Source organism: Oreochromis aureus, linkage group 12 (genome assembly GCF_013358895.1).
Source record: "Oreochromis aureus strain Israel breed Guangdong linkage group 12, ZZ_aureus, whole genome shotgun sequence".
Lineage (NCBI taxonomy): Eukaryota > Metazoa > Chordata > Actinopteri > Cichliformes > Cichlidae > Oreochromis > Oreochromis aureus.
In genome coordinates, this window is record NC_052953.1 from 9,083,219 (window position 1) to 9,098,430 (window position 15,212).

At 39.6% G+C, this 15,212-nt stretch overlaps 1 protein-coding gene across 10 annotated transcripts in view; it reads left to right on the plus strand.

The window, feature by feature from the left end:
* The window catches only part of kcnt1b (potassium sodium-activated channel subfamily T member 1b), a 73,741-nt gene that overhangs the window by 50,415 nt on the left and 8,114 nt on the right, over nt 1-15,212 (plus strand). For 5 of the 10 annotated variants that reach the window (XM_039620779.1, XM_039620777.1, XM_039620780.1 and 2 more), the window contains 13 exons: nt 674-779; nt 934-1,106; nt 2,075-2,146; nt 5,264-5,398; nt 6,131-6,242; nt 6,488-6,583; nt 7,743-7,844; nt 8,215-8,298; nt 8,399-8,527; nt 9,201-9,498; nt 11,819-11,881; nt 12,125-12,175; nt 14,390-14,401. In XM_039620779.1, coding sequence (XP_039476713.1) covers nt 674-779; nt 934-1,106; nt 2,075-2,146; nt 5,264-5,398; nt 6,131-6,242; nt 6,488-6,583; nt 7,743-7,844; nt 8,215-8,298; nt 8,399-8,527; nt 9,201-9,498; nt 11,819-11,881; nt 12,125-12,175; nt 14,390-14,401 — 1,433 coding nt within the window. The remainder of the gene's footprint in view (nt 1-673; nt 780-933; nt 1,107-2,074; nt 2,147-5,263; nt 5,399-6,130; nt 6,243-6,487; nt 6,584-7,742; nt 7,845-8,214; nt 8,299-8,398; nt 8,528-9,200; nt 9,499-11,818; nt 11,882-12,124; nt 12,176-14,389; nt 14,402-15,212) is intronic. The other 5 variants (XM_039620782.1, XM_039620783.1, XM_039620785.1 and 2 more) reach the window with 3 other exon arrangements.

A 15,212-nucleotide genomic window follows, 5' to 3' on the forward strand; every position in this document is an offset into this window, starting at 1 on the left:
GAGATAAGTTCAGGATAGATTAGGTACTGATCCCTCAGCCCATGAAAACCAACAGCTGTTAGACCCAGACAATGGTGAGTTTCATAAAGGTGGACCTAACATGGTCCTTCTGACCCCTGAGCCTCTATTACTGCACCCGTTGACGCTTCAGTAGTTTTTCTTTTTTAAGAGTTGTCAGTGCCGCAGAGACGAAAATTCAAGGTCCCACAGTGCCATCGTGTGGTGATCAATAGGTTTACATCTATGATCAGCTGGAATTTCTTTTATTGGCAAACTGGAGGGCATAGTGAAACTCATTAGGGTAATTGCAGCTGACACATTACAAATCAAGCAGCACAGAACCAAACGGACACACAATCAAGACTTGATTAAAAATAAATAAACTTTGTAATGGAATTAGTCCTTCAGGCTTACAAACATCTGTAATTATAGTAAAGCATCTGCAGAATCTAATAATAAACTGAAAAGAAGAAACATTAAACTGGTGATAATTCACTTAGTTTATATTATAAAGTAGTGATGAAAGAAGGAAGAGGGAGTCGATGATGCTTACAGAAATTTTGTAACAGTAGAAGCCTCTTCAGAATCGCCTTAAATAAAGTTAAAAATTAACAATCGCATAATATCCTAAAATATGTCACCACTGATATTTTTTCTGTCTCTTTTCCACAAGTTTTGTGAAGGGCTATCCCCCCAACTCGCCCTACATCGGCAGCTCTCCAACCTTGTGCCACCTCCTACCACAGAAAGCTCCGTTCTGCTGCCTTCGCCTCGACAAGGTGAGACTCAATGAAAACTCGCAGTACAAAATCTACGCTTTTTTAAACATCTGTTTTATCCTCGTGGTTAGTAACTGCTCTGTGGTTTGTTTCCTAAGCGTACAGGAATACTAGACCTTGACTAAATTTCTGTTGAATTGTCTGTGCCATCCAGGGCTGCACACATAACAGCTTCGAGGATGCCAAGGCATACGGCTTCAAGAATAAGCTGATTATAGTGTCTGCAGAGACGGCCGGAAATGGTCTGTACAACTTCATCGTCCCTCTGCGGGCTTATTATCGGCCCAGAAAAGAACTCAACCCCATAGTGCTGCTACTGGACTACCCGTAAGACTGTTCAGTCTAGCATCCAACACATCCAGACCAGCGTTTATTAGATTTCCTGACAGTGATGCGAAAGTCTAAAGCTTTTCATTATCACAAGAATTTGAGAGTCTTATAAAACTAGTTTTTTGTGTGCTTTTTAAGAATAATGTTGATGATAATATAACCAATGAAGGAGGCCCTCTCTTTGTTACATGGATGTCAGTGTTACTGCACAGTGTTGATGAAACTGGTTTATCATTATTGCGATGCATGGACTTTTCTATAGGATCATTATTTTAGCACTTTCAGATGTTACAGGCAGCAGATTATGGTGCAGGCATGAAGATGACAGTAATATAATATCTCTATAAGGGCTTGTTTATTATACCTGGAAGGATATACTTGTTAACCTAGCCCCAACATGGAGAAAAAGCTGTGTACTTTAAATGATTAGGCTCACCAAACAGAAAACTGGAGTGAATTTCAAGATTTACAAAAAGATTATGTTTGCAATTTAAGAAATTCAGTCAATCAGTGGATGACAAAAGATGAAATTATATTTTTTATTTATGTTTCTTTTTTCTTTTCTTTTTTTGCATTATTCATAGACGTCTGTATGTTAGGGCATATATATTTTCGTGCATGCATGTTGCAGTGGTCCATTTTTTCTGCTCTAACCCACTGCGGGCTTCATTAACTTTGACCTCATTTCTGCAGTTTGCTGAAACAGATGAACTACAAAAACACAGGGCCAGGAAAACTAAGTGGCCCCCTCAGGAATTTAAATGTCAGGCAGTTTTTTATAAATCCTCCAAATGCATTGAACAATTTATTTCTCTCCTAATCCATAATGAATTCAAACAAATCTTTCCTGCTCTCATCAACAGGCAAATTTCAGGAAATTACTTGTACAGTGTTGTAATCTGTCACTGGGGTTTACAAAGATAATTAGTGTGGGATGCTCAATTCATGTTTCCTGTTTCCCGCAGGCCAGATAACCATTTCTTAGAGGCCATTTGCTGCTTTCCAATGGTTTACTTCATGGCCGGCACAATTGATAAGTAAGTGTTTATATTATAAAAGAAAACACACTCGGTTAATTACCTAGCTTAATGTATGAAATAATTTTTCATCCAGCCAGCAGAATTACAGCTCCAGGACATCTTGGACATCACAGTTACACAACAACTTAAATGCACTGTAATCTTTAATGGCTCTTGAACACATTTGCTCCACTGAAAGATCATTGGGATGATAAAAACAACTCTTGCTGATGTGATTTTGTGTTTTATAGACACATTTGAAAAGTTTCTTCAAATGTAGCAGTTTGATTACAAACTATATAATTCATTTTCTAATCCTTTTAATCTTTTTTTGTGCTACCTGAGGAAGTAGACAAAGATGCTTGTCAGTGACGTTCAAATGTGCATCTTGCAGCTGTTACTTGCAGATTTTTGAGCTGGAAAAAAGCAAGAACTCAGTGTTTGATTGAAGCAGGGAAAGCAAGTGGTAGTTAGTTTGAACCTAGTGATTTAAAAACTTCACTAATGTGTAATTAAGCTGTCAAGAAAAAATGGCTGCTTTGCAAACAAAAATGAATGAACAATGTAAAGAGGGAGTCACCATAGCATTATAGTCTAAACATTAACAAAAATAATAGCTTTATGGAGACAACTGTACATTGAAACCTAACTTTTAGTTCTGCAAATATGATTATTTTAGTTGAATCATGGAAAAAAAACAAGTGGAAAACATGCAGCTGAAGATGTGCTGCATTTATTCAGTCCCGTAAACCAAAGGCCTGTACTATGAAGCTGGATTTGTAAACCTGGTTTTCAGTTTCATGAAGGTAGTTCACCTCTTACTGGTGTGCATCACCATGGTAACTTATACTGAAGATCTAACCTGCTTCAGGGCAGGTTGTACTCAAGACAAGAGAGCAACAGGCATGAAAGTCCCGCCAACTGACCAATCAGCTCTCTGGAAAATAGTGTCGCTACTCTACGAAGATTCCTCAGACGTCTGTGCAGGGATGGTAGGATAGTCTAAAGTTTTTCAAGAGGGTCTTTTCCGTGATTAGGTTTAGTAACAAATCTAGATTCTTAGAAGCAACTTTAATCCTTAAGTTTTTAAAAGTTGACTGCAAACAGTTTTACAATAATTATTCTAAAAACATGAATTTATGATCTTAAAACAGGAGTCCTGTTTCTTGAACTTGTATCAAATAGTTTTAAGCCCACATTCAAATTCTGTTTTTAGACTTTTTTTTTTCAGACCATTAATAACCATGGGGCTGCAGCTGAAAGAATAAAAACTCAAACTGTACTATGCACATCTACATATTATTTAATAAAATAACAGTAAGAATCTCAGCTTCCTTAATGTCCTAAAGTGCTGACTATGTAATGCTGCTTACAGTCAGCATTTCTGTTGGCTTTGCTTTCTGGGTTTATGGCTAGACTTTATTAATATAGTAGGTCTTTTAGACTCTTACTTACATCACTAAAAGCACAGAATATTCATAGAAGCACTTTTCTTACTAAACTACTCTATAGTGTTTTTCCCGTTAGATGCTCACACCACTAATTTGTCTGCTGCAGCTGTGTTCTTTCAGCCAGCATTGTGTGTTTAACCTCCAAAATTATAGTTTTATTTTCCTTTGTAGACTCATCCATCAGATGGTCAGGCCTGTCAGATTCTGCCAGTGTCAGTCGTCTCATGTGAACATACGAATAACTAGATGGTTAAACCCCAGTTTAATTTATCGAGCTGATGAAACCTTTCATGCGACTACTTTGCCTAATTCTTGATGTTAGATGTAGGGGAAGCCAGACAACAGAAATATATCCTGGGTATGTTGAATGTGCTTAGTAGTTCACGTCATTTCTGACAAAAAATAACTATATAGTAACCACTAACCTCTATCTAAAACTTGTTTTTGCAGTCCAGCCCATTATAATTTATTCTTGAATAAAAATCCACTTAGTAAACTCCTCACCTCCTTGGTCGATGGAGATTTGGACATTTTGGTGAACTTGGATTAGTTTAAATCCAATTTCAACCGAACTGATGAGTTGGCTCACGTTCCACATCAAATCACAAAAAGTTGGGACTCTGTGTGAAATTTTGTTCACAATAAAAAAGAGACAACAAACAAACAAATGTTTAAAATGAGAGAAATGTGCCATTTAAAAAAAAAAATCAGCTCAAATTGAATTTGATAGGAGCAACACATCTCAAAAATGCTGGAACAGGGCCATGTTTACCTCTGTGTAGCATCTCCTCTTCTTTTAAAAACAGTCTGTAAAACTCTATGCAACTCTATGTAGTCTGTAAAACCTGTATGTAACATTCTGCATTGATAGTAGCATTAAAGACGTGAATGCTGCCAATTGCATGTGCACTAATGTGCACCACACTACATAGGGACATGCATATTTTTGAATGGAGCTCTGATAACAAGCAGGATGGTCCCTCTGCTCTTTAGTTCAGAGGATGCAGCATCCATGTTTGCATCACAGAGGTTTAACCTGGTGAACTATTTTAACAGACAAAGATTTCTGAAAGTGTTCCTGAGGCCATGCAGGCATCTCCATGACAGCCGCCTGAGGGCCCGAAGACCACGGACACCCATTATTGATTTTTGCCCTTTTGATGATATTATGTAGTGTAGATGATGATCCACAGTCTTCACAGGGACATATTGAGAAACATTATTATGAAATATTTCCTAAATTTATTAGCACAGTTTTTTGCAGATTAGTGAAAAAAAAGAGCATTGTGGATTACCACAATGCTCTTTTTTAAAAAATATATATATCAAATAATGTTACCAATCTGCTGCCAGTTAACCTAATTAGTTGCAAAATGTTCTTGCAGCTGTTCCCCTCATCCAAACGTTTTTGAAAGATGTTGCTTTCTTCAAATTCAAACTTGACTAATGTTTTTCATGAAATAGGAAAATGTCTCAGTTCACACATTTGTTTTATGTTTTATATATTCTTTAGTGAATACAATGTGAGTTTATCAGATTTGCAAGTCATTCAATTCTGTTTTTAAATTTTACATGATTCCAGCTTTTTTTGGAGTTAGGGTTGTATTTACTATATTATTCTTATATTTACCATTTTCTAACATGTCATAACCTAATAATCACTGCTGCTTTCTGAATGGGACAGCTTGGACAACCTGCTGCAGTGTGGTATCATCTATGCTGACAACTTGGTCGTTGTGGACAAGGAGAGCACCATGAGTGCTGAGGAAGACTACATGGCAGATGCCAAGACCATCGTCAATGTCCAGACAATGTTCAGGTAACATAGAGGGTGCTTTACTGAGTAGAAACTCAAAGGTGTCCTCCCACCAGTCTCAATTGTTCTGACTCCCCCACTCATCATATTGATCCAGACCCAAGTTCATTAAGTTTGTCTCATCGTCTCAGCTTCTCTCCTCTTTGTGCACTTGGCCTCTGTCTTTCTCACTTTGCAGAGAAAAAGGTTCATGATTTTATGTATTTTGTGCCTCGGTTGGGGAAGAGGTGACACATGTTTGTTGATTACTGTACTAAAGCATTTTTCACAGAGACAGCTGTCGTTGAGAACGTGTTGGAGTTCTCGTTAGCTCTTGTTAACATACCATGCCCTCGTCTAACAAAACCAGTGTACGGCAATCACACTTAACACACAGTGAATTTTGGGGAGTGTAATGTTTTTGACCACGGTATAGATCACCTTGTGTGAGCTCACCCTTATTATGTATGAGTCGAGATTCCAGTTTTGGCCCAAGTGTGCACCAGATTCACTTAATTAATGTCTTCGTCTGTTCTTACTGCAAAGCCAAAGAGCAAATATAAGCTTTTAGGGGGGGTTTACAGAAAGGCAGAGCTCATCTCAAAGACAAACTACAGCTGCCAAAGCTGTGAAACTGCTCATTTATTTAGCAACTAAAATTAAAAGCATTTATCACTGCCACACCGTGTCTCTCTCAACACAAAGCATTTTATCTTTCCACTGACATCCCTCTCACTTTATTTCCTCCACACTCAGGTTGTTCCCCAGTCTCAGCATCATCACCGAGCTCACGCATCCATCCAACATGAGGTTCATGCAGTTCAGAGCCAAGGACTGCTACTCACTCGCACTCTCCAAACTGGAGAAGGTGAGTGTTTCGTGTTCAGTGTCTTTGACTTAGATCGCTTTATTTTCTGGACAATCAAAAAATATCTCAGTATCCCAAAGAGAAGTGTAAGCACTTTGGGTTGTGCATTATAACTTGCAGCCTATGAAGTCTTCTTTTTTTTTTTTCTTCTTTTTTTTTTTTTACCTTTTTGCACTGTATAAACTCATCTGGCCAATTTTTGTGTACACTTTGCTAGTTTCAAGTTGGACCCAATTTGCTTTCAGAACTGCTGTAATTCTTCGTGGCATAGATTCACACAGCTGCTACAGATTTGGCTGCACATCCATGATGACAATTTCCTGTTCTACCACATCCCAAAGGTGCTGTATTGGATTGAGATCTGGTGGCTGTGGAAGTGCATTTGAGTACAGTGAGGTCTTTGCCTTGTTTGAGATAATTTGAGCTTTGTGACATGGTGTGTCATCCTGCTGGAAGCGACCGTCAGAGCATGGGTACGCTTTGGTCATAAAGGGAAGGGCATGGTCAGTAACGATACAGCAGGCTATGGCTTTTAAATGATACTCAGCTGGTAATAAATTGCCAAAGTGTCCCAAAAAATATCCCTCACACCATTATACCACCACACCAGTCTGATACGTTAATGCAAAGCAGATGGATCTATGCATTTATGTTGTTTACACCCAAATTCTGAGCACACCATCACCATTGCAACAGAAAACCCGAGTAATCAGACCAGGCAGTGTTTTTCAATATGCTTTTTTTTGGTTTAGTTTCACCAAAAATCTGTCCTTAACTGTCGATAGGGGCACAAAGTGCTGCTGTAGCCCATCATCTTCACATTTTGTTGTGTTGTGCATTCAGAGAAGCTTTTCTGCATACCTTGGTTGTAACAACTGGTCATTTGAGTTAATGTTGCCTTCCTATCAGCCTGAAGCAGCGTGGCCATCCTCCTCTGAATTCTGGTATCAACAAGCCATTTTCACCCTGAGAATTGCAGCTCGCTGGATATTCTCTCTTTTTCAGATCATTCTGTGTAAACCCTAGAGATGGTTGTGCAGGAAAATCCCAGTAGATCAGCAGTTTCTGAAATATTCAGACCAAACTATCTGGTAGCAATACCCACACCACATTTAAAGTCACCTTTCTTCCCCATTCTGCTGCTCACTTTGAATTTTAGCAGGTCTCTTGACCATGTCTGCATGCCTAAAATCACTGAGTGTTGCTGCTTCAATCGGCCGAATAGATTTGTGTTAGCAATTAGTTAAACAGCTGTACTTAACAACATGGTCGGGTGAGTTTATATGACATTTAAAGAGTTAGCTTACTTTCCACAAAATCAAATAAACCCATTAATAATTTTTGTCACACTTCAGGCCTCTTGTGAATGAATGCATTTGTTTAATGCAGTTTTTTAAATCATTATTACTAACAGATAAAGCTTGTATGTATCCCCATTCTTTCTTAAATCCTTTTTTTTTTTGCTCCTCTTTTTGTTTGTATTTTGTTTTTTGCTTCCAGATAGAGCGTGATAAGGGCTCCAACCTGGCTTTCATGTTCCGGCTGCCATTTGCTGCAGGCAGAGTGTTCAGTATCAGCATGCTGGATACACTGCTTTACCAGGTGGGATAACAGACTTTGAACTAGTTCGTTATGGAATAGTTAAATATAGACCTGTCTGTCAGTGATTTCATCCTTAGAATTTGTGCTGCACTAGTTCCTCTGTCTGAAAGTTGTGTCTAAAAAGGTAACGGCTGTTACATCAGTGTTTCCTAGTAAGGTGCAGTTTATTGTCTAAAGTAAATGTGTTTTTTTACGTGTTTAAGCCTCAAATGAATAGCCTACAAAAGAACAGTTGTGCCATTAAATATTAATGAGCATAATGCACAGGACAAAATAATTTATTGCAGGTGTTATAAAGAAAACGTCCCCTCAGAGCAATTTCAAAATGTCTTTGCGAAAGCTTTTAAACATCATTTTTTTTAAACCACAGTCTTTTGTCAAGGACTACATGATTGCCATCATCAGGCTTCTCCTTGGTCTGGACACCACGCCTGGTTCTGGGTACCTATGTGCTGTATGTGGAAATTTACTGTTGCATCTTAACAAGTGATTTGTGTATTTTAGTAAATGCATCTGTGATGTGCAGCAACTTTATCGTCAGTCTCTCACTTCAGATGAAGATCACAGAGGAGGACCTGTGGATCAGGACCTACGGCAGACTCTTCCAGAAACTTTGCTCCTCCAGCGCTGAGATTCCCATCGGGATCTACCGGACCGAGTCGCATATGTTCTCAACCTCAGAGGCAAGTTCACTTTGATCAGATACTCAGTATCTGAGTCCTGGTCTTGGATTTGGTGCCAGCTTTTGCCTGTGGTTTGAATTCAGCTACCATCTATTAATCATTCCCTCCTTTAGTTTTCGCTTGAGTCCTTCTCCTTTGATACTCTTGCTTATTCTTCAGCTTGTATTTCCTATTCCCTAAATTGCCTTTCCTTTGTTTGAGGCTGCACATTTACCATTCATTTCTTAATACAGATACATTCCAGCTGACAGAAATTCATGGCAAGCAATAAATTTAGATTTATATTTTTGACTGACTGTCACATACTGCTATTAATACAGTTATGAATAAATAAAATATTAAATACAGCATATGTAAGCTTCCATATGCTGATGTTGAGGCGTCTAACATTTGTTCACTCTGAATGCCCTCATCTTTCATTGCATTTCTTTTTGTTTGGATGTCTGTCTGTCCTTATATTCCAGTGCAGGGACAGTAATGCACAGGTAAGATCCAAACAGGCTTGATTCTGTTTGTTACGTCAGCTGACTCCTTTTTGCTTAAAGCAGGCAAAGTTAAAAAAAATACCTTACTGGTATTTTTTTTAATATCAAAATTTTGTTTGCTTCTTATTCTTGTAGTGCACGCTATCCTCACAGAATCCAGCATTCACATTTCCATCTTACCATTCCAGTCTCAGGTGTCCATCAACGTGGAGCAGGGTGAGGAGCACCGTGATCGTGGAGGGTCCTGGAAGGAGAAGACAGGCTACAGAAACTCCACCACGAGTGACCAATCAGAGCACCCGCTGCTAAGGAAGAAGAGCATGCAGTGGGCTCGGCGGCTGAGCAGGAAGAACGTCAAACCGTCGACCAGAGCGGAGCGCATCTCGCAGCAGAGACTGAATCTGTATCGGCGCTCCGAGCGACAGGAGCTGTCCGAGCTGGTCAAGAATCGCATGAAGCACCTGGGCCTCCCCACTGTGGGATACGGTGAGTGGAACAGCTGATGTTATGATATATGAGGATATGTTGCAGCGTTAGGTTGAAAGATATTACTGACTTTAGTTTAATATTTCAGTGTATAGCTTATTGTATTGGACTAGATACAGTTCAGCTGCTGTTATCAGTTATTTCAATTAATGACTGTTTTTCTTTGTATTTAATTTGTAAATATTAGTCATAATGTCCCAGAAAATGAATAATAATGCTAATTATAATGTTTGTTGCAGATTGGAGTCTCAGTTCTGTAAACATGACTTTGAGATCACAGAAGCTTTGGATGCAGAAATCCTGTAACTGGTTGAGTTAAATCTCAGTGAGTGAAGCCTAAGAAAAGTCAAAGGAGGAAACCTTTAGTTCAGAAGTCACAGACATTCAAGTCCACACAGCATAGTAGTGTGAATCCAGTTGTAATGATCTGATTAAAGTCATATAAACTGAAAGCCCAATTTCTGAGAGAGAGTTCTTTGAAAGGTGCGGTATGTAAGCATCTTATTCTGAAAGGATGCTACTAGCCAGCTAACCCTGTCTGTCTTGTCTCCTGGTTGCTGCTAGCTAGTGAGGCGTTCTTGATGTCATTCAGCGGCTGCTCATAGTCCTTGTTGCTGAGAACTGGGGGACCTGAACCCTGTGGATAACTGATTTATGATGTTGCCACAATAGCACCCTGGCTATTTGGCACAAGAGACTAATCAGGCCAGGCCTGTGCTCTTAGCAACTGGTGCTCAGATATTCAAAATATTTATAGTCTCCAGAGAACCAGCCTATTCGTTTATGTCCTCTGTAATGGATGTTTGTTTTTGGTCTATATCGTTACTTATTTGAGCTACCTACTACCCTTTTTCTAGTAGTGAAAATGGTGAAAATGTCACCCCAGATGGATCTCTTTAGGCTGCTTGTTTTTTAATGATCCAGAAACCAAAGATTATACTACAAAGAATTTTAGAAGCTGGGACAGGCTAAAGATTTTATTTTTGTATTGTTCCTGAACACTGTAATCTGCTCAGATCAAGAATAGCATGTGACTGATTTCATGCCACAGGCAGTTACACATACAGTGCCTCTGTTATGGCTGCCTTATGTGAGGAAGTCCCATGAGTTCCTTGATTAAACATGGGTACAATCACTACATACAGCTGCAGAATGAGTTCCTGCATTTGTTTGAGAACACTTGTTGCCTTTCCTCAGTTGCCTACTCTGTTACCACCTGTTGGATTTACTGGGCTTTGCTCTGATGCGTAATAATAATGATATTGGCCATCTCAAAGTCTCAAAGTCATATATCTATGCACCACCACAAATTTCATTGTCACCGTGTTATCAATTTAAATCGAGATATAATAAACTGGCCCTGTTAGCTTTAATAAGATTGCACGTACTGAATCGATGGGGCGTAGCATCAGCTGCAAAAGTACTTTCTGAGCCTGGTGGTGAAGTATATTCATAAGCTTAAACTTTAGAAGCAAGGACACTCTAGAGTCTGATAAGTTCAGGTGATTCTTTTGCTTCACTAATTGATGCTTCTCTCAGCTGGTTAAATTATTTCTGCAGTGCAAGCAGCTGTGTTTGAGAAAGTTATTTAACCCTCCGATCTGTATTCCAGTCATTTTTGTTTTCCTTTACCTCATCTCATTTCCCATGAACGCATACTAATGTGAGGCTTGTTAGTACAGATCATCAGCATCGCACTGCATCGTCACTGACCTTCAGAAAACCTCATTTTCTCACATCACTTTCACACCCATCAAACTCCTCTTCCGTGTGTCATAACTCAGATGCACACCACCTCACAGTCATGATCATACCATCATGTGGATGTGAACACGCATGAGGATGCAGGAGCACGAACCTCGCCTCAGTTGCATTTAAGACTACAATTACAGAGTGAAATTGCCTGCATTCTTTTCAGTTCACTTTTTCTTTCGTTTTTGCCTCCTCCCAGCTTCACGGCTCAAAACAAAAAAGCAGAATCATGCTCCAGATGTGTTGTAATATGTCAATTAAATACGTTTCAGGAAGAACTCCTGAAGTTCAAGATCTTCTAAAGAACCATGAATGTCAGTGAGGATTTCTGCAGCAGGATGTGACAGATTAATACTTTGGAAGTGATTCTGTGCACACACTGATGCATGGCCTCTTTGCATTGCTCTCACACTTTTAAGAGTTTTTTTGATTGTTGTTTTCTTCTTTTTTTTTGAATCTGCAGATGCTTTTGCTGCCTGCCTGATATTTTTTTTGTTTCTTGTTCTTGTTTTTTTTTTTAACCTCCTTTCTCTGCCTCTTCTGTCTTCCTTCCCCTTTTGGCTTGTAGAGGATGTTTCTAATCTCACTGCGAGCGATGTCATGAATCGAGTAAATCTAGGATATTTGCAAGGTAATTTGTGTGCTGTTTATAACTCATTTGCAACATGTGAGTGATTACGTCCACCTTGTGGAGAAAGGAATTTGTCCTTTCGCCAGCATCCAATGAAGAATAGCATTTACCCACCAAAAAGAATGCTTAACTGTAGATTTTATCTTATCTCTTTAGTTATATAATCTGTTTTATTTGACGTATAACTTGAGTACAAATGAATACATTAGGACGTTCAAGTTAACAGTGACTGCCGTTGCTTAGAGTTGCAGGACATTTCAGAGCGCCCGTATTCAGAGGGGACCAGGCTGTCAGGTTAGCTGGTTGATCACAGTACTGCAACTTTACTGCATGAGTGTGAGTGTGCGTGTGTTTTTTATGTGAGTGTGTCCCCTGCCAGAGTCAGCAGTAGGTCAGCAGCCAGTCTCTCACTCTACTCTCTCCCTCTGTTTTTCGATCTCTATCTGGTCTTTCTGCATTGTGTTCCTGTGAGGTGACGTCCCAAATGGCTAGAGTACTGCAGGGCATCAGAGTATGGCTTAAAGAGTGGAGCGGAGTGCATTATGTCTGTGGATGGAAGGATAGATTGTATTCTATAAATGTATAAAAGACGACGAGTGTCGGAGGTGGTCTGATGTAGAAAGTAAACATGTTGGGGGAAGCGGGGCTCTTTTCCTCCTCCATGTCTGTTACTTTCACATGTCAGTGCACCTCAGAGTGTATTAACTTTATACCATGGCCACCTCCCCAAAGAAGTCAAGTTCGAGCTGATTGTAGTCAGTTTGAGCTCTTTTACCCCTCAGCGTTTTTGCTCTGGTAATATATCTTGTGGTTCTGTACTCCTGCACACTGGAGTACTCTCAATTTTATTTAAAGAGTAGCTTAACATCCACTGAAAATATTGTTTTTTATCGACTTCCAGTGGTTTAACTTCTCGCTTTAGTGCAATTATGCAAAATGTGCACGCCAAGAGCACTATGGGAAAGAATAAATAGAGAGGGATGAAATAAAAATCAGAATATAAAGATGGGTGACACTAATACTGAAAGACTGTAACACTCTGCTGGCAGGGTGGAACAAAATTATTCCAAAGATATTTTCCTTCACTGCCGTAACACACCAGTCTAACGTCTTACAGCGGTGTTCGACTGGGTTGAGTTCTGGTGACTGTAAGGATGATAACATGTGTTTCACACACAGACTCGCTATAATGTGGACATTGCTAGTGGCTCTTAGAAGCAAAGCCAGCGAGGATGTGTCATCTCAGTATTAGCAAGGGGGCAACTCCTCCGGCTCCAGAAAGAAATCTGATTGTAGAAGTCTGTAGGAAATGACCCAAGTGCTCTCTAGTGACTTCAGAAAATGCTTTTCTAATGAGTTTAATGTCGTAATCGATGATTCCAAGTCTTATTTAACTCAGCACATTAGAGCCTGAAAGGGCAATAAAACAGGGTATGCTTTCAGACAGGCCTGCCTCGTGATTGGAAAATTTCTTTTGAATCTGGAGCGTCCTTTAGTTTCTCATTTCATTTCTTATACACAGTCTATGGATTCACAACATTTTCATAATTATAAAGCCCCGCAGTGACCCCTCGTGCTTTGTGGTCATCTTGTTTGAGGCCAGCTTTTGAATGATAAAGATAAAGGTGCTCCCTCAGAACAAATGATGACACACGCCATAAAAGAGGATCGAACAGGATTCGGTTCTTTTCCTGTAATTTGTTTCACATGTTTGAGCTAAAAATCTAATGTTTCTAAATTAGAACAAGACCAATCTGTAGTTCTTTTAGTGCCACAATAATATGTCCACAACCTAAATTGCTACATTAAAAACTCCTAAAAAAAAGTATACCCTCTAACATGAGCAAAAGTAAGCATTGTTATAACTTTAGTTATGCTGGATTACAGAACTACAACAATAAATCCTTTGCTTTTCTTCAGCTGGTTACCAATTATTTATCTGCCGCCATGGTATAACCCATATTTAATACACTGAGTAGTCTGCAGTAACGATGTGTGGATGAAGGACGAACAGACAATTACCGTAACTGTAAAGTGTACCTGAATAGATTTAAGAGGAGCAGGTTGACCTCTTCCACTCTCACACTCCCAATGTGCTTTGCTTCACTCTGTTTGGTTTGAGTCGCTCTGCGTTTGGTCCAGTCTGACGGATGCTGGAGCATGTTCCTCTCTGTTTGTGCGTATGTCACATGTCAGTCGGGGGGAGGCTGGGTTGTGGTGGTGGTTTGGGGGGGGTGGGAGGCTGAGTGTCGTCAGTTAGCATGGCAACCTGCCGCCTTAGCAGCCTGTTGGTCCCGTGTGGAATGCGCAGGTCGTAAAAGGAATGCGACTTAGATCGATCTGTTGCGTAGCCGGGGACGCTGTCTGCATGCTGGCTCCGTTCTGAAGCTGCGCATGGGGTGCCGTTTCAGTCAGCAGGCAGCATGTGGGCCTCCCCTTGTTCCACAAAGTGCCCTGTCAGTAACGGTTAGACCTTCTCTCTCTTTCACCCCGCCTGGCTTTATAAAGGGCCACAAGCAGGTGGGTTTGTCACGGAGACACACGTGCCCTCCTTTTCCTTCCTCCGTCCATCACACGACACAAGTAGGAGACACTGCCAGAGCGCAATCACCACACATGCATGAAGACATGATTAACACACACATGCACACACACACACACATATAATATGACTCATCTGGAAAAATAAAGGTTAAACTGAGTTTCCTCTCATAAAATATAAGCTCTTCATAGTGCAGAACACTTTCCTTGGCCTAACTGTGTTGTTGAAGCAATAAAAGATGTTTGTTACAACTGTTAATGTTTTTAGTGTTTTTAACAGGATGTAAAGGACTGAATGAGGGAATTTAGCAGTTTATGAGTATCTTTAAGTGGTTAATTTTAAAATGAATTAAAATGCTTTTCAAATAAAAAAACAAATAAAAAAATTTTCTAAATCAGTTTAATATTTTGTGAAATATTAAATTTTGTAAAAGTAATTTATAATCACATGGTTGATTTATTGTTCAATTAGTTTGTTGCAGACTGGAAGAATTGTTTAATTATTAAAGTGAATCTGTCCCCGTCCCCAGTTGTCCACATCTGGTACTTCCCTGCAGTACTCATCAGAATCTAATCGAACTTGCACACACTGATCGCTTAATGGGTTCTCACCCAAACTGTGATCAAGGTCGAGGTCACGTTGGTCGTTTTACGTGCAGTAACCTGTGAATTGTTATGAATCTTGAGCCTAAGTCATTTACATCCTGGTTAAGGAAATAGTTAAAGGTAGAGAATATATCCAGGATTGATTTCTTCTACAAGAAATTGGTGAACATGCCAAACTGGACTC